The 23,273-nt window shown below is 35.4% G+C and overlaps 1 protein-coding gene across 2 annotated transcripts in view; it reads right to left on the bottom strand.

Annotated features, from left to right (window-relative positions):
* jbug (filamin-type immunoglobulin domains fbug) overlaps positions 1-23,273 on the bottom strand; it is a 152,352-nt gene that overhangs the window by 125,961 nt on the left and 3,118 nt on the right. Inside the window, exons 2-4 of one of the 2 annotated variants that reach the window (XM_088270460.1) lie at positions 8,386-8,801; positions 7,895-8,237; positions 6,043-6,226 (exon numbers count right to left, since the gene is read on the bottom strand). In XM_088270460.1, the coding sequence (XP_088126586.1) occupies positions 6,043-6,226; positions 7,895-8,104 (394 nt within the window). In that variant the 5' untranslated portion in view covers positions 8,105-8,237; positions 8,386-8,801. Of the gene's footprint in view, positions 1-6,042; positions 6,227-7,894; positions 8,802-23,273 lie in introns of both variants that reach the window. The other variant, XM_088270459.1, reaches the window with a different exon arrangement.

The raw sequence follows: 23,273 nt of genomic DNA on the forward strand, positions 1-23,273 counted from the left end.
GCAAATGAATGAGTAATACTACTCCTTACACTTCAACAGAATTAGTTTCAAAAGTCAACATTTTGACACCTGTAGTTTTACACCGAAGCATGTTTTCTCAGAATGTGTTTCTTTTATATGGAAAAACCCTGAGATGAAGATCGGCAGCAAGATCAAGATATACAAAACTTGTGTCCGACCCATCATGACGTATGGAATCGAAAGTAGAGCAGACACCGCTGCCACAAAAAACACGCTTAGAGTGTCAGAAATGAAGACTCTGAGAAGCATAACAGGCAAGAGTCTTCGAGATAGACTGAGAAATGCCAAGATCAGGGAAATATGCGAGATCGAAGATGTCGTTAGGTGGAGAAGGCAAAGAAGAAGACAATGGTATGCGCATGTGAGGAGAATGGAACCATCCAGACTCCCCCACATCGCATTGTACGGCCAACCCCATGGTAGACGACTCCCGGGCAGACCACCAAAGAGATGGGCCGATAGCTGGGAATCGACGTCGCAGGAGGCTAATCCCTCTTAAAAACAGGCCGTAAGGCCTACAATAAGAAGAAGAAGAAGAAGTGTTTCTTTTGATGTCTCGACGTACATTTCATTATCTTCTTGTAGCAACACCAATATTACTCGTGAGAACCCATTAACGTCTGTATCCTATTGTTGCTCTGAGCGCTAATTCTTCGATATTTTCAATTTACCGCCAGCTCTCACTATTTGCAGCTCTACAAATGGCCTCCGCTACGCGTAAACACACCACCAGACAAGATGGTAGTCGCGCAGACGAGCAGTTCCCACGAAAATACGCGAACAATGGGCGAGAAAAGTGAACTCTGGGAAGTGTTCAAGAACGCGCCGAGTGGAGATCCTCAAAAGGCTGCAGACAAATTGTTAGTGCACACAAAGCAAGACAATTATGGACTGCCATTGTGTGCTGCGTACGTCTTGTGGAATGTGTTGAGATTATCGTGTTTTGAGAAAGTGTTATGCAGCCGAATGCTGATAGAAAGAGATGGGCTGCTGAAATTTCCACAGATATGAATCAATTTTTTATGACTATGCCAACGGCTTTTAGATCCATTTGCGCAAGTCTTTAGTATCAATTCCTATATCTTTTATTAATATGATTATCCTTCTTATAGATCCGAGGATCTTACTTTTCCGTTATCAGTCTCTTGTGACGTGGATTGCAAGCTGCCATGCTATCGCTTTGGAGGTCTTCCAGTTGGTCTTCTTCCGTCTGGGTTCTCTTGAGAGCAATTCGGGCCAGTCTATTTTCTTGCATTCTATTGACATGGGCATTCCAGAATCATCTTTGCTATCTTTCCCCATCTGACTACAATTAATCCTGCACATTTTCCGAATTTTCGTGTTCCTTATTTGCTCTCTTAATGTGTTTCCGGTTATGCACCTCAATGTCCTTATTTCTAAAGGATTCCTTTAATTACAATCTTGCTTTTGTCATTTGTTTTCAATGAGAATTTTGTTTTCAAAGTCATCATTTTGGTACCTGGAGTTTTAAAATGAAACAGGTTTTCTTCGAATGTGTTTCTTTTGATGAACATTTCAGTATCTTTACCAATATTATTAAATTCCTATAAGTAATTAAAAAATTGTTTTTGTTAAATATTTTTACTGAGAAATTTGTTTTTGTCTTTTTTTCTGATTTCGTTTAACCCAATGTTTACAATCTTGTTCAGGATTTCAAATATTAAAAAAAAAAAATTAGTATAGGTACATAACAAACATTGTTTATACTGTAATATTTTGGATGTTTTGAAATTCTTCTGTGCGGTTTTTATTCGTCTATGGTAGATGTCCTTTTCTCCGTTGGTCCTTCTCATTTGTTCTTCATCCATCTTCAGTCCCGAGATGGAGCATGGACCACTAGAATTTGTCTTCAAGCCATTCTGTGACGTGCTATTTCCTCGGCTTCCTTGACTTGGGGTCCGTCCAGCTTCCCGAAGCTCCACTGAGTACAGTTAGTGAATGGTGTCGAAATAAGAGGAGTTAAGGCTCTGGCGTGGCATTCTCTGGATGTGTCCCAACCATGTACCTATTATATTGATGACTTCCGATATAATAAACTGCTGAGTTTTTTTCTTCACGTTCTTGTTCCTGGCAAAGTCATACCATCTTACACCCAGTATTCAGCGTCAGTCACATGTTTTCAAAACTTTCGTGTTTTTTGAGCTCTCTTTTCTACCGACGGTCATATATTTTTGGTCTATCCATGCTCTTTCTCTTTTGGTCAATCTCTTTTCTATCGATGTTCATACACTGTTGGTCGTTCTCATGCTGTCTCTCTTTTGGTATCTCTTTTCTCTCGATGTCCAATTAATACAGCTTCTTCTTATCCCTTAAAGTTCAATAGTTTTGTTTTGCCTTTCACACAATACTTTTAGGACAAGTCGCTCACTCCTTTGAAGAACGTCATAAATAAAAAATCGTCAATTTTCAGTTGTGCATGTTTTCGTAATGCCCAGAAAATGTACCATATCCCAGCAAAAGCGGCATATTTTTTAACTAAATATTTTCCCGCTACAGGGCAGAAAGTGTTGTTTTTGCATTTTGAAAAAAAGGTGTTGTTTAAGATTTTTTTTTAAGTATACTAAATATTTTTCAAATGGAGAAAAACCCTTCAGGTTTTATTTCAAAAGATCTGTTGCACAGTAAAAAGTTTAACAAGTGGCTTGATATTTATTTTTAATACATTGTATTTTATTTTTAAACTTTAAAAACGTTATCTTAAAAAATCAAGTTTTTATTTTATTTTTGACGTTCTTGAAAGGAGTGAGCGAAGTGTCTTTCATTTCGCTACCTTTTGACCTACCTTCTACACTTGTTTAGCAAGAAGGCGGCCTACCGTCGCCTACAAATTAAATATTTGAAGTTTGAGCGTAATATTTATTATGACGTCTTACGTCAGTAACAACGCACTGATAAATAATGATAAATAAAGTAGCGTGGGCACAGAATGACAATGTACCGCATTCCGATAGGGGTCCTCCTACATAGAATAGTTCTCCATGGTCCTCGCGGATTTGCGTGGTCAACCGACAACAACTGTTCAATCAGGTTCTAGAAATATCACTGAAACGCAGCAAAAAACTGCACCGTTTGGGACCGTTTTAACTATCCATATTACGTATATCCATTATTAATGATGTGCCACAAAATTTACAATCCATTACAGCATACTTTTAATCTCTCATATTTCTGTTATCCTGGTGTTCCTTATTCTATCTCGTAGACTCTTGCCAGATATGCTCCTTAGAGTCCTCATTTCTGACACTCTTAGCGCGTTTTTGGTTACTGCGGTGTCCGTTCTACATTCGAAGATGTCGTTAGGTGGGGAAGACAACGAAGAAGACAATGATATGCGCATGCGAGGAGAATGGAACCATCCAGACTCCCCCATATTGTACTGCACGGCCAACTCTAGACCACCAAAGAGGTGTATTGACAGGTGAAAATCGACATCGCAGAAGGCTTATTTATCCCTCCTAAAAACAGGTGTTTCCAAAAATGGTCAGCACGCTCGGCTACCGTTCTGGAGGTCCCGGGTTCGATTCCCAGGGGGGGGGGGTCAAATAAATATAAGTGATTTTTTCACTGTAATATTTATTCAATATTACCCTAGACTGGTACCTGAAGCGGAGGGCTGATCACCTTTCCTTCATGTGTAAACGATCAAGATAACACTGCGTTTATATGAAGCAGTGCCCTATGCACCATGGGGGTGCGGATAAGGGTTTATAATAATAAAAACAGGCCACAAGGCATACACCAAGAAGGAGAAGATGAAGAAGAATAGTTTTAATTCATCTTAGGTAGGGTTACCAATTGCGAACGTTTTCAAATCGTCTCATTTTGTAGCCTTGTTCAATAAATTTTCAGTTTGAGATATCATTCGTTTGTTAAAAATCTTAAATCTTCCAAATTTATTCACCGACTGCTTTGAAATTTTGACGTAACGTTGCATTTGAATACGCGCGTGTTTGTTTATGCAACTATGACATGTCGCTCACTCCTTTCAAGAACGTCATAAATCAAAAAACTTGATTTTTCAGGAGAGTGTTTTTAGAGTTTAAAAATATAATACAATGTATTAAAAATAAATATCAAACCACTTACTGAACTTTTTACTGTGCAACAGAGCTTTTTAGGTAAAACCTGAAGGTTTTTTCTCCATTTGAAAAAGATTTAATATATTAAAAACAAAAATTAAACAATACCTTTAACTCAAAATGCAAAAACAACACTTTCTGCCCTGTAGCGGGTAAATATTAAGTTAAAAATATGCCTCTTTTGCTGGGATATAGTACATTTTCTGGGTATTCCGAAAACATTGACGATTCTTGATTTATGACGTTCTTGAAAGGAGTAGGCGATGTGTTTTTGTCTGCGACAGGTAAAACATGTTTCTTTTAAACTGAAACGATCTGATTTGATCGCTTAAAGCCAATCAGTGCACAAATTTAGCTGTGTATTGCGTAGTTCTAGCTCATATGTATTTGTGTATTTGGCAATTTGACATCAAAACCAAAAGACTAAGTATAAACCGAGAAAAAGTAAAGAATACCATCCCAATCGTTAACCGAAAAAATAAGAGTTACTTGTTAGTCACATCTCTAGTTCGATTGAATTTTATCTTCCACACAGAAAACAAATAATATCGACAAGTCGGAAGATAAAAGTGGGAGTACGGAAATCGACAATACTTAATATTCAAGTATGTTTTATTATAAGTAAGAACCAATAAATTGATCATCTATCTGAGTATGGTGCAAAACGTAGGCGTATTTGTAACGCTTCAAGAGCTGTATACAACAATTCTATTTTTATTACCTCATATTACTACGATTTAAATTTGATTGAATAGCGAATTAGATTATGAAACTGTTTTTAAATTATTTTACCGTTTTAAATTATTATCGATTGAAAAACTTTGCCGTTTGTTTCAAAATCGTATAGTTCTGACGTAAGGAAATTTAAATATCAAATAATGCGATCTGAAATGTGGTATATTTTTGACATTCATCAATCAAATTGATTCTATTGGGATTGTGTCACTCTCACTCACTAGGGCTTGGGATTATGTCACTGTTACCCTATGGGGCTTGAGAGTATGTCAATCTTATCCACTAGGGCTTGAGATCATCTCACTCTTACCCTCTGGGTCTTGTGATTATGTCATTTTTACTCCCTGAGGCTTGAGATTATGTCACTCTCACTCACTGGGGCTTGGGATTATGTCACTATTACCCTATGGGGCTTGAGAGTATGTCAATCTTATCCACTAGGGCTTGAGATCATCTCACTCTTACCCTCTGGGTCTTGTGATTATGTCACTTTTACCCCCTGAGGCTTGAGATTATGTCACTCTCACTCACTGGGGCTTGGGATTATGTCACTATTACCCTATGGGGCTTGAGAGTATGTCAATCTTATCCACTAGGGCTTGAGATCATCTCACTCTTACCCTCTGGGTCTTGTGATTATGTCACTTTTACCCCCTGAGGCTTGAGATTATGTCACTCTCACTCACTGGAGCTTAGGATTATGTCACTATTACCCTATGGGGCTTGAGAGTATGTCAATCTTATCCACTAGGGCTTGGGATCATCATACTCTTACCCTCTAAGGCTTGGCATTATGTCACGCTTACTCACTTGGGATTGGGAGTATGTTATGGTAGTTGACCTGATAATGGAATTGTTACTTAAAAACCGGTAGTCGTGAGTTTTTAGGTGGAGTGACACAAAGTGAACTATAAATGATAAGGAGAGTGATCCATATTCTCTTTTATCTATGTTGAGTAGTCAAAATGTGCAGATAATAGCGGTGTCACAGCCTCACCAATGTGACCGTCTCCATACGTAGACTCAACATGAATTGTAGTAGTCATTAAGTAAAGTTTTTAAGTGGTATTACACAAAGTGAACGATGAACGATAAGGAGAGAGCTCTATATTCTCCTTCATCTATGTTGAGATACCAGAACCTATAGATATGTGTATGGTTGATAATAGTAGATGCGCGGCCTCACCTATGTTGACCAGCTTGACCCCGTCGGCCTCGATGGCGTTGAGCGCCGCCGTGACGTTCTCCAGGCAGTGGTGCGTGCTGGCGGGCCTCTTGTGCGCGGCGGGCTTCAGCGGCCGGCCCTGCAGCTGCTCCACCAGCGCGCACAGCACCGTGCCCGACTGCAGGTCCGTGCTGAGGTCCGTCACCTGGAGGCAGGCAAGGTCGGCCTTGAGGCACACAGTCTGCTAGAGTGTATCGGGCCAAGAGAGGCCAGGAGCAAGAGAAGGACGTGGGGTATGAGGGGCTGTACCATCATATCATGATACTTAGTTACAATAAAGGTACTCATAGCTGTGAGGTACATACCCTGCTAAAGGACATCGAGCCAAGATAGGCGAGCAAGAAGAGAACGATGTGGGATATAAGAGGCTGTCCCATTGTACCATGATACTTAGTTACAATAAAGAGGTACACTAACTATGAAGCAGATAGTCTGCTAAAGTACATCGAGCCAAGAGAGGTGAGCAAGAAGAGATGGATGTGGGATATCAGGGTCTGTACCATCGTACCATGATATTTAGTTACAATAAAGATACACATAACTGCGAGGCACATAGTCTGCTAAAGTACGTCGAGCCAAGAGAGGCGAGCTAGAAGAGAAGGATGTGGGACTGTGTGATAGATATCCTTCTCTTGCTGCTCGTCTTCCTTGACTCGATGTACTTCAGCGGGGTATGTACCTCACAGCTATGTGTATCTGTACCTTTATTGTAAGTAAATATCATGGTGCAATGGTACAGACCATGATATCCTATAGTCTTCCATTCTTCCCTCGCTCCTCGCCTTCCTTGGCTCGATGCACTTTAGCAGGTCTGTACCATCGTATTATGATACTTAGTTACAGATACACATAGGTTTGATGTCCCATAAGCATAAAGGTACACATAGGTTTGAGGTACATGGTCTGCTAAAGTACATCGACCCAAGGAAGGCGAGAAGCAAATGAAAGATGTGGGACTATGGGACATCAGGGTCTGGGAGAAAGCATCATGTCATTGTACCATGATACTTTATGACAATAAGTCATATAACACTCACCTTAATACTCATCGTTCACTATGTGTAATACCACTTACATAAAACTACTACTAGTAATAACCATTATCTATTCCATCGTCTGGTAAATGTAGAATACATTTGACCTGATGATGAAATGGTTATTGGTTATTCTAAAATTGTTAGTCATGAAGTAGAGTTTTTAAGTGGTATTACACAAAGTTAACGATGAACGATAAGGAGAGTCTCATATTATCATACCATAAAGTCAACATTTTTTAAAAAGGGATAACCTGCAAAGTCTATATTTTAGAGGCTCGTCTGCAGGTAGAATAGTAAGTATTTCTTTTTTAAAACCATTACCCGCACTCCAATGGTGCATAGGGCACTGCGTCATATAAACGAAGTGTTATCTTAATCGTTTACGCATGAAGGAAAGGTGATCAGCTCTCCGCTTCAGGTGCCAGTCCAGGGTAATATTGAATAAATATTACAGTGAAAAAATCACTAGTAACGATAGAGAAGGTAGATGGGAAAACTACAATAAAAACACCCAGACCAATTGAAGATAAATGTTTGTTGAATTAATTTTGCAATTGGTGGGGATCGAACCCGCAATGCCAGTTTCGCAGTTGAGCGTCTACCCAACAACGCCACGGCGCCTGTCTTTTTTGAAAATGATTTTAATATTTAAAAAAAAAACAAATTTGCTTAGCAAGAGAAGGTCTGTCAGGAAGCCTAGATACTTCTGTACCAGGGAGTTTTCAATGTACTCCTGCGTGGAAGCTACTCGATGGTTAGTTAGTTGGGAGACGTACCTTCATATTGAGCGGCTTGACGTGTTCATTGACCCAGTTCCTGAAGGTGTTGGCCTGTATCTCGACCCAGAGGTCCTCCTTCCCCTTGATCTGCATGCCCTTGGCAGCTGTGCCCTCGGGGGAGCGCGCGGCCAGCCCCGCCTGCAGCGCTCGCGCCGCCTCGCCCGCCCCGCCGGCCCCCATGCCGCGGTAGCTCACTCGGCCCTCCATGCTGAGGGGGCGCCTCTACCCGAGTAGTGATGGCATCACTCTCGTCCACTGGGATCAGGGATTGTATCCTTCTTACCCACCAGGGCTCGAGTTTGAGTCAAGCTTACCCACCAGGGCTTGAGTTTGAGTCAAGCTTACCCACCAGGGCTTAAGTTTGAGTCAAGCTTACCCACCAGGGCTCGAGTTTGAGTCAAGCTTACCCACCAGGGCTTAAGTTTGAGTCAAGCTTATCAGCCAGGGCTTGAGTTTGAGTCGAGCTTACCCACAAGGACTTGTGTCACTCTTGCTCGTTGGGGCTTGGGAATCGAGTCACTCTTGCCAGCTGAGGTTTGGAATTGAGTCACTTTTACCCGCTGGAGCTTAAGAATTGAGTCACTCTTACCCACCGAGACTTGAAAGAGTGCCAATATTACCCACGGGGATTTGGGAATTATGTTACTCTACCCACCGTGGCTTGGAATACTGTCACTTTCACCCACAGTGGCTTGGTATTATTTCACTTTTACCCACCGGGAATTGGGATTGTGTCACTATTACCCACTTTATCTTTAGATTTAGTCACTTGTACTCACTGAACTTAGATAAAACTGTTGAGATTATGGAATAATATCACTGTTTTACACTGAACTTATGGTTTGTTGTGTTTATGTGTTTTATTCGTATCAATCATTTTACATTAGAATTTTGTAGTGTTAATCTGCAAAAGGAATAATATGTTTTTTATTATATAAAATACAATTTTTAATATTGTACTGACATTTCTTGGTGGAGCTGCATATGATAAAATAAAACTCTGTCGTTACCAACATCATCAGACTAGTGGGGGGTTGAATTATGAGCGATGTTTAACGACACAATTTAAAAAAAAAACGCAAGTCTGTTTATTACTTATCTTCGGTTTGTTACTATGCCGTTAATTTTAGCGATTTCATAGTATGTTTGTCATTTCAGAAAATTAATTTATATGTTTTCATATAAATAGGTCGGGTAGCAAAAAAAGCAAACATTTATATATTAATAACATAATCTATATATTTATATATATATATATATATATATATATATTTATATATATATATATATATATATATATATATATATATATATATTTATATATATATATATATATATATATATATATATATATACATATATATATATATATATATATATATATATATATATATATATATATATATATATATATATATATATATACATATATATATATATATATATATATATATATATATATATATATATATATATATATATATATATATATATATATATATATATATATATATATATATATATATATATATATATATATATATATATATATATATATATGATTTGGCGTTCAATTTGTAGAACTCCATTTTAATTTATGTATTAATTTTTAAATATAACGCAGATTTTTGAAGTCTACCAAGTTGTATTTTATTTTTAAAAAACACACAAAAATTAATATTGTGACAATTCGCTCACTCCTTTCAAGAACGTCATGAATCAAAAATCGTCAATATTCAGTTGTGCATGTTTTCGGAATGTCCAGAAAATGTACTATATCCCTGCAAAAGAGGCATATTTTTAACTTAATATTTACCCGCTACAGTGCAAAAAGTGTTGTTTTTCCATTTTTAAGAAAAGGTATTGTTTAATTAGATTTTTAAATATACTAAATATTTTTCAAATGGAGAAAAAACCTTCAGGTTTTACCTAAAAAGATCTGTTGCACAGTAAAAAGTTCAATAAGTGGCTTGATATTTATTTTTAATACATTCCATTATATTTTAAATCTTTAAAAACATTCTCCCGAGAATTCAAGTTTTTTATTTATGACGTTCTTGAAAGGAGTGAGCGAATTGTTTCGCCTAGTTGCTGCATTTTCAAACGAATGTGAAGATTAAATGGACTGACGGTCCTTATAAGGCTATACAATTCTTATTCTTATGGCTATACTTAAGTACCTAGAACTATCTTTTCTACACACACAAAACTACTATTATTCCGATTATATCTTCGATAACCTCGTTCTTTTTCATTCATTTTCATCCTTGATAATTGAACCGGTTTATCGTTAAAATATTTCGGATGTAATTATGTCATTAACTAATTTCATAAGGTATCTAAATACTAATTGGAAATCTACCAATACTAAATGCCTCACGAATAACATCATAGCCCCACACAAAAAATTAGACAACAGTTGTGCCTCAGCCTGATCAAATGGAAACGAAATAAAAAATAAATTACACATATCGCTCACTCCTTTCAAGAACGTCATAAATCAAAAAACTTGATTTTTCAGGAGAACGTTTTTAAAGTTCAAACATAAAATACAATGTATTAAAAATAAATATCAAGCCACTTATTGAAATTTTTACTGTGCAACAGATCTTTTAAGGTAAAACCTGAAGGTTTTTTCTCCATTTGAAAAATATTTAGTTTATGTAAAAAATAATTAAACAATACCTTTTCTTAAAAATGCAAAAACAACACTTTCTGCCCTGTAGCGGGTAAATATTAAGTTAAAAATATGCCTCTTTTGCTGGTATATAGTACCTTTTTTGGACATTCCGAAAACATACACAACTGAAAATTGACGATTTTTGATTTATGACGTTCTTGAAAGGAGTGAGCGATATCTAATACGTATAACTTCAGAATGCTTTTGAAGCTATAAAAATATTAATAATTGATGGAACAACAATGTTTAGTACCGTATGTATTTATGGATATTTAACAGATGGCGCTGCCATTGCGGTAAAAAAAACTTGTTTAAAAAACGTATTTTTTCTGTCACAGGTATGGTATAAATCGATCGCTGAATAACTTGAGGAGATTTGTGATTTTGAACAAACGAACATTTACACTTTTATTTCATACATAGATCATTATGTAACATTTATGATTTTTTTATGGTCAATTCTTGGCAAATATCTTGTTTCTTCTTCGTCACATTTAGAGGTTACAGAGAGGAAGCGCCAGAGGCCAAATGTACACACTTTTCAGCCATTATAGCTCGAGGTAACGGATTAACATCATTTGCACGCTACGAATGGAGTAACCTAGGTTGAGGCAAATGACGATGCCGGCGAAGACACTCACTGGAAGTGTGTAATGACTGATAATTACGGCATATGAATGATGACTGATTGATGACAACATGAGATTACATATATGGTGCAATTCTCAAGGCCTTACGTCAATGTTAAAAGTTATTTTTTGACATCACATCAAAGATGAAGAAGAATTTGGAAGTCTGGACATTAACAGGGCTGACGACCGTCATAAGCTGGTTTAAGTGATCACTTTTTCACACGTGTAACATTCACTAATTGCCCCCATTATTGACAACCACACTACTCAAATTCTTGGAAGTTCTATATATATATGAACCAATTTAGAAACCTTGTTCTTGAATCACTATAACTTTACTAGAGACATCTATTGGTGAGATGTAAAGAAGCTTTTTATTGAGCAGAAACTCTTGTATTAGTATGTGAGGTCCGCATCCTGGATTGTATACATATGAAGTTCTATATAAATGAACCATTTTTGAAACATTATTGGTGACGGTCGTCAGCCCCGTAAATGCCCAGACTCTCATATTCTTCTTCATCTTTGATGAGATGTCAAAAAATAATATGAAAATAACTCCTGTAATTGGAGATAATCCAGATTTTGGGTTTGAAAATGTATGATGAGGTGCCTGAATGTATGAAGAATGAAAAGAGTCTGAAGGAATTTAAAAATAAATGTCTTGTATACTGAAAGAAGATGTAAATATAATACATATCGCTCACTCCTTTCAAGAACGTCATAAATCAAAAATCGTCAATTTTCAGTTGTGCATGTTTTCGGAATGCCCAAAAAAATGTACTTTACCCCATCAAAAGAGGTAAATTTTAAACTTAATATTTACCCGCTACAGGGCAGAAAGTGTTGTTTTTGTATTTTGAAGAAGATGGTATTGTTTTTTTTATAATATACTTTATATTTTTCAAATGGAAAAAAACAGGATTTACCTAAAAAGATCTGTTGCAAAACAAAAAGTTCAATAAGTGGCTTGATATTTATTTTTAATACATTGTGTTATATTTTTAAACTTAAAAAACGTTATCCTGAAAAATCAAGTTTTTTGATTTATGACGTTATTGAAAGGAGTGAGCGATATGGTGAAAATTAAGTGTAAAAATAGTTTGTATTAAATGTAATACGAGTATAAGCTAAGTAAAGATTTTTTTTTATTAAAAACTAAAAAAGTATTCGTCAAATCGCAACTTTATTTTTTCTAAATCCAGGTAACATTTTACGCAACTGATTTTTTTAAACACCGTTTATGCGTTGAAAAAATAAGTTTTTCTTCGAAATAATTATATGGTTTTGAAAAGAAAAGAGTTATTGAAAAAGGTGATGAGTTAAAAAAATCAAAATTCTATATACATTCTAAAAAAACAGAAAAATATCCAATATACATTCTTTGTAAAAAACCTCATGAACAGACATGTGAACTCTCCGGTGGAATGAACTCTGTGTTATATAATATGTGAATATCCCCGCAACGTAAGGCATTGAGAATTGCACCAAATTGACAATACAAAAATATATATTTTTCATTCTACCTGCGTTTAAAAATGTTGTCTTAGTAATTTGTTTACGTTCAGATTCGACGTTTCTAGAAAATGATCAAGATGAACAGGATCTCGAAGAATGCATTACTTGAATTCCTGTTGTGTTTGATCACCCCGAGTCAGAATCGTCGCTTGACAGCGAAAGGCATTGGCTTTTTCGGTTGCGTTTTTGGCTTTGCGCCTCGATTGGTCGCCGACAGCAGTTTGTTCCTCTTCGATTTTCGTTCTTGGTCCAGGGTCAGCTGGCTGGCAACAGCAAGGAATACCAGCGGAAAGGTGGTATCGTGCATACTGCAGCACTGGCAGGAGCGCAGATTCCTTTTTCTGGTTTATTGGCAGGAATGGAGATTCCTACTTCGGGTTTATTGGCAGGAATGGCGATTCCTGTTTCTTGTTTATTAGCAGGAAGGAATCTTCCTTAATTTATTTATTGGCAGGAATGGAGATTCCTTTTTCTTGTTTATTGGCAGGAACGGAGATTGATTTTCACTTTTTATACTAGTGGGAATGTAGATTTTTATTCTAGTTTATACTAGTGGAAACATAGATTTCTGTATCTCGCTTATGATGCATTGTGTTTGTATTAGTAGGAACATAGATTCCTGCATACTGCTCACACTTGAATAACACAGATTATATTATATTAAGAGGAACTCAAATTCCTTTTTGTTGTTTGTACTAGAGAAATGCAGATCTTTCAGTTAACATTATCAACATCATATATTCTTATTGGCTGTTTGCTTTAAAGTAACTCAGAATAAGTATTCCTATTTTGTAAAAAAAGTGAAATGGTAATTCCTGCTTTCAGTTCACATTAGCTAAGACTATTAATCTTGCTTGACGTTTAAATTGGAAAAAAATGCACATATTTCCGTTTACATTTTCAACAACACATACGGTATTTCTGTTGACTGTCAACATTAGAATAGCGTAGGTTATTAACCTTTTTCATTCACAACAGTGAAATGGCAAATGTTAATCCTGATTCTTGTTTACACTAGGGAAACGTAGATATTTCCGTTTACATTACCAACAGAACATATTCCTATTATCTGTATTCATTAGAACAAGTAAAGATATTCCGCTTTTCCGTTTTCAAGAGTGAAACGGTAAATTCTTGCTTCCGGTTTACATTAGCAGAGATTCCTGCTTTCTGCTTACAGAAGAAAAACACAGATTCCTGCTGTTTGTATACACTATTTGACACTTTTCTGTGTTTATTTTATAGCGAAAACATAGATTCTCTCATTCATTGATTCCTTCTCTCTATTTACATTAGAGGAACACAGATTCCTGCTGTTTGTATCCACTATTTAGCACTTTTTCTGTGTTTAGTTTTTAGCGAAAACATAGATTCTCTCATTCATTTATTTCTTCTCTCTATTTACACAAGAAAAACACAGATTTCCGCTCTTTGTATCTACTATTTAGCACTTTTTCTGTGTTTAGTTTTTAGCGAAAACATAGATTCTCTCATTCATCGATTCCTTCTCTCTATTTACACTAGAGGAACACAGATTCCTGCTGTTTGCATACACTACTAAGCAATTTTTCTGTGTTTAGTTTATAGCGAAAACACATTCAGATTCTCTCGTGAGTAAATACACAGACTAGGCGTAAATTCCAGCACGTTGTTTACGCCGGTAAGAATGAACACGCGCGAAATTCCGACGAAGAACTAGTTTTAGTTTGTTGTTGGTGTCGATCCGAGAGTCCCCGCCGAGTTCAGAAGTGGGAGGGGGAGAAATGGCGTCATGGCAACCATGGCGGCAACAGCACCGATGCCGGAAGGCTTCGGCAGGAAGCGAGGATGGCCGAATCGAGACGTTTCGTCATAAAAAGATACGGCCTGCAGCCCGCAGCACACATGCGCGCACTCGCTAATGGAAGGTTATCCCAATATCATGCCTTCTGCGGTCTTAACCCGTCGGCACACCGGCCGCCATATCTTGGCGGCTAAGAATATATTTTTTTGTTCACATTTCAACATAGATTTGTTTGACATCTCAATATATGTAGATGAAGAAGAATATGCAAGTCTGGGCATTTAATGTTTTTTTTAGATTTGTGAACATATATATATATATATATATATATATATATATATATATATATATATATATATATATATATATATATATATATATATATATATATATATATATATATATATATATATATATATATATATATATATATATATATATATATATATATATATATATATATACATATATTTATTACATTACATACATATTGCACACAGAAGTATTTGCACACACTAAAAACGTTGTTAAGTTATATTATTTGTTGACATCTCATCAAAGATGAAGAAGAATATGGAAGTCTGGACGTTCACGGTGCTTACGACCGTCAAGGGCTGGTTTTAGTGATCACTTTACGTATGTGTAACATTCGCCAGTTGGCGAGTCCTTTGATCTTCAGTGTAATGCGCACGGCGTAAAAAGGAGGTGGGCATTAAGCGAGCAGCATTTACTTGTCAATCGATTTTTTTACAATGTTGCATACATTTAATAAACCCCAAGATGTATTTTGGCCGCGCTGAAGGTCAAATTTAAAAAGAAATGTCTTCAACAATGGCAAAGAGTGTTTATAAATTATCGAACGGATTTTAATTTTTAATTCTTCTTCTTCTTCTTCTTCTTTTAGGACTAGGTCCTGTCATTCTCGGGTCGCTCCTGGGAGGTGGAAGACCAGCTATCCTTCCATCGTTTAGGTGGTCTTCCTGGGGGTCTGATCCCGCCTATGCTGCTGTCCGCTGCCACCCTCACCACTCGATCCGAACTCGCTCTTCTCACATGATTCTCCAGAAACGTCTTCTTTCTCTTCCCCATCGCACAACATCTTCAACATCGCAGATTTTTCTTATATCTGAGTTTCTTACTCTGTCGCGAAGTGTTTGCTTTTAATTACTAATGTTAAAAGAATTCAATATAAATGGATCTTCCTCGAAACATATCTAGAGAAAGATAAACAAAATTCATGAATGCTGCAAAGAGAACATGGTTCGAAGATATGGCCTAGGTGACGTTGTCCATGACAGAAGGACCTACAACCTGAGGACGAGGAGAGCCGACCCCAGCAGTCTACAAAGACGATAAGTTGGGATGTAGCCAGGAAGAATAATTATTTACGTTTATATCGCGGTATTTTTGTCATAAAAACTCCAAAAGTCCTGGGTAACCAAAGGGTTATTGGGGCTAATTCTCAGAAAATATTCAACAAATCATGACCGGATAACGCAACGCATAAAAATGTTCTTGAAAATGAGTCATGGTTGACATCATTCCCCGAGGAGAGAATAAAGAAGTCCCGTTTCAAAACGTTCCCCTGAAATTGATTTATTTGTGTATTATAGTGAAATTAGTTACCTACAGTGCTAGCTCGCATTATGAAAATTTTCTTCCCAAATGTATACAAAATGTATACAAAATTGTTTGAATTTTCATAAACAACATATTTTTTAAAAATCGTTTTACAACATAAATGTGGAATTGTTTCAATGATTAAAGAAAACACTTGTTTTATACAACTTGAGTTTTATTATAGACTACATGTTTCAGAAGTTAAACTTCCATCATTCAGGTCTGTATAATAACTTATTATACAGACCTGAATGATGGAAGTTTAACTTCTGAAACATGTAGTCTTTAATAAAACTCAAGTGGTAAAAAACAAGTGTTTTCTTTAATCATTGTAACATGTCTTACCACAAAGTTAATGCCGAAACAATAAATGAAATATGTGGAATTGTTTACTAGGCTTTGTTTTAACGTAACTATTTTTGTATTATTTTTTGACATCTCATCAAAGATGAAGAAGAATATGGAAGTCTGGGCATTTTCGGGGCTGACGATCGTCATAGGCTGGTTTAAGTGATCACTTTACACACGTGTAACATTCACCAATCATACCCACAATTAACAACCACACCACTCTAAAACTTTTATTAAAATATAAATATAAATATATATATATATATATATATATATATATATATATATATATATATATATATATATATATATATATATATATATATATATATATATATATATATATATATATATACACACTTGTTCAAAAAATCTGGATTATCTCCAATTATAGAAGTTATTTTCATATTATTTTTTGACATCATATCAAAGACGAAAAAGAATATGGAAGTCTGGAAGTCCATATTCTTCTTCATCTTTGATGAGATGTCAAAAAAATATATTCTATATATATATATATATTGTTCAAATTCGAAACATAGTGCTTGAATTCACTAGAATTTCACTAGAGACATCTATGGTGACGGTCGTAAAGCCACATGAACGCCCAGACATCCATATTCTTCTTCATCTATATTGAAATGTCAAATAATAATAAAACAAATAACTCCTAATTGGAGATAATCCAGATTTGTGAACAATTATTTGGACACACTCAAAATGTTGTAAGTAATTATTACCTAATATGTACGTTGTATATACTCGGATGTGGGTTTATATTTAAATTGCCAAACATACATTCACATATGTTAAAAAAAATGTGTGCCTATTTTAATTATGCTGAGCCGACTTCCTCTCTACATAGGAAATGTCGTTTTTAAATCTTATGTAAATTATGGACATACTAACTAACTAACTAACCATCACGCCGCTTCCCCGCAGGGGTAGGCAGAGAGAATAGAGCGCCACACCACTCTGTCCTTGCAAACATTCTTCGCCTCTTCCACGTTCATGCATCTCCTCATACATACCCGCCGATTGTTACGACTCCTAACCTGACCACTTTCAAGTATTTGGCATACCTGATCGTGCCATGTTTTTCTCGGTCTTCCTCTGCTTCTTTTCCCACTAACATTCGCCTCATAAACATGTTTTACCGTTCTTTCCTCACTCATTCGTTCTACACACCTTTCTTAATTTCATCTCAACACACCTTTCTTAATTTTATCGATAATGCTTATCTCAGCTTTGCACTCCTTCCTTATTTCACTATTCGCACATCTATCATACATCGTTTTGTTACACATTCTTCTGAGAGATCGCATTTCGACTGCATTCAGTCTACTTTCATCCTTCTTTTGCCAACTCCATGTTTCACTTCCATACATTAGAGTTGGAACCAGGACTCCGTTGTGCACTGCCAGTTTAGCTTCCGCTGATAGGTTTTTATTTGCTATAACTGATTATGGACATACCTTTTTCTTAATAGGATCGATAGAATTTTTTTTTTTTAAATAAAATATTGCCCTGATAATTTTGTTCCTCTCAAATTAGTTTCTTATTAGATACTTGAGAGATCAGACGTCGTATCGCCATCGCCAAAAGCGCTATGCATTTATTTATTTAAGCTAGACAAAGTCTGAAAAAACCGAAGGGTTTCGCAAAATATATCGGAGTGGCGAAAAGGGTATCATTTGTTTATTTATTTAAACTTCATGTACAGAAAATAAATAACTACATTGGCGGGCTTATTGCTAAAAAGCAATATCTTCCTACCAACCAAAAACAGACTAGTGATATTGGTCAAAACGTTTGATACCATATAAAGCTGTATGCAATCAGAGGGTAGATAGTACTTGAACGTTAAAAAAAACATAAATTACAAATTGATGATAATAAGGAAGGCAAAGGAAAAAGGGAGTTTAGGGAAGGATGGTTATGCCTGTAGGAAGAGCTACCACTTGGATATTGATCTATTCCATGTGTCTGAAGGAGTTTTCCGAAGCGGGATTAGCGATAGTTCTTGCATATTTTCGATTTTTGTATGTATTTAATGTAAAAAAAAAACTAAGTAACTAACCATCACGCCGCTTCCCCGCAGGGGTAGGCAGAGAGAATAGAGCGCTACACCACTCCATCAAAAAATCTGGATTATCTCCAATTACAGGAGTTATTTTCATATTAATTTTTGACATCTCATCAAAGATGAAGAAGAATATGGACGTCTGGACATTTACGGGGCTGACGACCGTCATAGGCTAGTTTAAGTGATCACTTTACACACGTGTAACATTCACCGATTCTACCCATTATTGACAACCACACTACTCAAATTCTTGGAAGTTCTATATATATGAATAATAATAATAATAAAACCCTTATCCGCATCCCAATGGTGCATAGGGCACTGTTTCATATAAATGCAGTGTTATCTTGATCGTTTACACATGAAGGGAAGGTGATCAGCCCTCCGCTTCAGGTACTAGTCCAGTGTAATATTGAATAAATATTACAGTGAAAAAATCTCTTATATTTATTTAACCCCCCCTGGGAATCGAACCCGGGACCTCCAGAACGGCAGCCGAGCGTGCTGACCATTACACTACGGAGGCGGATAACTACTATCCGCCTCCGATATATATATATGAACCAATTTTGAAACATTGTTCTTGAATCACTAGAACTTCACTAGAGACATCTATTGGTGAGATGAAAAGAAGCTTTTTATCAGGAGAAGGGGGACTGTCAACTATCAGCAGACCTTCCGTTCCGCTAGAAGAGGGTTCGGCATTTTGCGTCCTAGCTTGAGAAGAAGAAAAAGATGGTTCATATCAAGTTGGTACATCTTTAAATTAATATTTGTCATTGTCTTCGAGCGCCACATGGCGGTAGGAGATCCTTGTGAGGGAGGCGGCCGAGTGTGAGCAGAATCCTAATCAGCTATTGGATAATCATACCGCAGTCACAATGTGTGGAAGCAGGAAGCGTGGGTAGATCGGTATACCTACTCGCGGCTCGCGGGCCACAGACTTGCCGTATATGTCCACGACACCGTACGACCGATATACGAGTACGTCATAGAAATATTATACAATCAATGGTTGGAAGAATAAATTAAATATGGACAGTAAGTTGAAATTCTGCGGACTGTCCGATGCAGCGAAGCAACGTATGGCAATGCCAGGTTTTAAACCCGACCATAAAAATTATGTTTTATTCCAGATTGAGACACCTACATATAATAAGGTTATTTTTTATATTACCCGTCTCCATAGTGTAATAGTCAGCACGCTCGGCTACCGTTCTGGAGGTCCCGGGTTTGATTCCCAGAGGAGGGGTCAAATAAATATGAGTGATTTTTTTCACTCTAATATTTATTCAATATTACTCTTAGGTACCAACCTGAAGCGGAGGGCTGATCACCTTTCCTTCATGTGTTAACGATCGAGATAACACTGCGTTTATATGATGCAGTGCCCTATGCATCATTGGGGTGCGGATAAGAGTTTGAATAAATTTTCCCTACTACCCAATCGGGATGCTATTTTATTGTTGATTGATTTGGCATTAAGGGGATACAACGCAAGACAGAATTCATTCCGACCACCGACCGCCGTGTCGTAGAGGTAACACGACTTTCCACGCCTTTCCATATATATATATATATATATATATATATATATATATATATATATATATATATATATATATATATATATATATATATATATATATATATATATATATATATAATATATATATATATATATATATATATATATATATATATATATATATATATATATATATATATATATATATATATATATATATATATATATATATATATATATATATATATATATATATATATATATATATATATATATATATATATATATATATATATATATTTATATATATATATATATACATATATATATATATATATATATATATATATATATATATATATATATATATATATATATATATATATATATATATATATATATATATACATATATATATATATATATATAAATATATATATATATATATATATATATATATATATATATATATATATATATATATATATATATATATATATATATATATATATATATATATATATATATATATATATATATATATATATATATATATATATATATATATATATATATATATATATATATATATATATATATTTATAAAAAAAAAATTTAAATAATTTTTTAACTCTTAACCCTCTATAACTCTTTTTTTTCAAAACTATATTTTAATAAAAAAAATCAAATACGTAAAATGTTACCTGTATTTAGAGAAAAATATGTTGCGACTTACCCAATATTGGGCCTCAATGTTACGCAATAACACGATGATTTAAATATAGTTTGTATTTTCACCTGTTGATGAGAACATCCGCAGCTCTCAGAAACTGGTTGCGTTTTCATTAATAATCTCTTAATAATCTCATTAATAATATCTTAATAATCTCAAAAGCGGTCTTAACAAGTGTTTTAATTTTTAAAATATTTATATCAACTTTGAGCAATCACGAAAACTTCACACACGATTTACTAACTTTGATTTTACGGAATTCATGACGAAAATAAATATTTCGCGGTAATAACTCCAATTCAGTTTTTTTGTAGCTACTCTTAGCAATCGAATCACATTGCTCAATTGTGGATTGCGTATTTCCATTCCAAATGAATGGGACCAAGCCACATTCCTTTGCGAACGCCATACATGGATTTTTTAAAGTAAAGAAACCAATATGGCTGTAAAAGACTACACTACTGATCAACGACATACAATATCATATAATTGAATCGAAGAAAACACTTTGTTTTTTACCACTTGAGTTAAGTTAACTCAAGTGGTAAAAAACAAAGTGTTTTCTTTAATTATTGTACTATGTCTTACCACAAAGTTAATGCCGAAACAATAAATAAAATAATTGAATCGATGTTATATACATTTATGTAAATAAACTAGACAAATTTCATGAGATTGTCTGTCAAATAATCTCAATTTTATTTAATTAATAATATAATATATAGTGGAGAAATACATGCTGAAAGAGAGTAAGGTGAGAATCTATAAGACCTGCGTAAGACCGATCTTGACATACGGCACGGAAACAAGAGCCGACACCGCGAGAACAAAAAGCCTTCTCAGGACATCCGAAATGAAGACTCTACGACTCATTGCAGGCCTAACACTTCGCGGCAGAGTTAGAAACTCTGACAGAGTGAAATACACATAATTAATAACATTCTCTTGTCAAAAACTTCCACACACTCCGTAAAAAATCCTAAATGTTATTATTATTATGCATTGCGTAGCAACCTCAAATAGCAACTAATGGAATAATGCAATGCGTAATAAAAATAGCATTTATGATTTTTTACGGAGTATGTGGAAGTTTTTGGTAAGGGAATGTAATTAATTATGAGTATTTAAATGTTTTTAATGTTTTAGAATTTAATAGACCCTGATGATGATAAGGTTATTGTCGTAGATTAAAGTGTACTAATAATAAAAAAGTGGATTTTTTTTTTGAATTACCTAACTTTCAAGTGACTCTGAAATCTAGCTACGGCTTATGCAACACCGTTTATCATGTCCCTACTCAGGCTTCAACTTTATAAGTTTCACAGCCTATGCCTACTTGTGAGTGGATTTACTCTTTATGTTTAAAGTTACTATAATTTCATGTAATTCATGAGTGAAAATTCTAGGCAAAAACACTCGCTATCTCGCTAGAGGCATGAGTATAAAAAAGTGGTTTAAACAAAGTTGTTTAAATATAAGTTTGGATGGCCCAAACCACCAACCAAAACATTTGTTTTTCACGTTTCCTAAATAGGTCGGACCTGTGTCGGGTTATCGTGCCAGCCAAACACATCGTTTGGACAAACAGAGGTAAACACAACTACACAGCTGTTGATCGCTGTTGAAACAAGTGAACCTAAACACGGCCATGTTGGAACAGTTGTCTCATCATAATTACATCTATATCATTCATTGAATAATTAGTTTGCCTACGTTTATGGAAAATAGAACCTGGCAAACACTCGAGGGGCAGATGGAGGCCTACCTACCTACGCACAACTTGATTATACGGCTTTAGAATTTCAATACAACCAAAAGAGTGTGTATTTCAAGCGGCTATGATATCATTTTGGTATGCACATATATCCCAGTGAACCCAAAATGATCTAACCAACGGAGAACATTATATATTAGAAAAGAATGTGAGGCAAAGTCAGTTTAAATGATGAAGAAAAGTATTTTTAGATGGGAGTTGTACATATATTTATTCTTTACATTGTTTTTTACGTTCAAGGTTCAAATAGTGGATTTTTGTTTCTTCTAGCTAAAAACATGTTTTATTTTAATCTGTGTTGGGAACATGATAGATCGACTAGTATGGGCCAACAAGGAACATGTCAGCATTTGCTCATTGCTGGGAGAAAACCACGTAAAACTCCTCAGGAGATGTTGGACTATTGTCTATTGTCAACAGGCCTTCGGTTCCACTAGAAGAGGGTTTGGTTTTTTCTGTCCTAGCTTGGTTTATGGTACCAATGTCCTTCACTAGGTTATTTGAGGCAGTTTGGGCATGTGCAGCGAATGGATGACGAGAGGAGGACTAAAATAGTGTATTCGGAAACTGTAAATGAAGAAGGCCAGAGCAGGAAAAACTTGGCGCGATCAAATCTTTGATATCTGGTCATGTTAAAAACCTGTGTAATAGTACGACTCATGGATGCAGAG

The sequence above is a fragment of the Brachycentrus maculatus genome, unplaced genomic scaffold, assembly GCF_059751285.1.
Source record: "Brachycentrus maculatus isolate JH-2025_06_01 unplaced genomic scaffold, ASM5975128v1 h1tg000386l, whole genome shotgun sequence".
Lineage (NCBI taxonomy): Eukaryota > Metazoa > Arthropoda > Insecta > Trichoptera > Brachycentridae > Brachycentrus > Brachycentrus maculatus.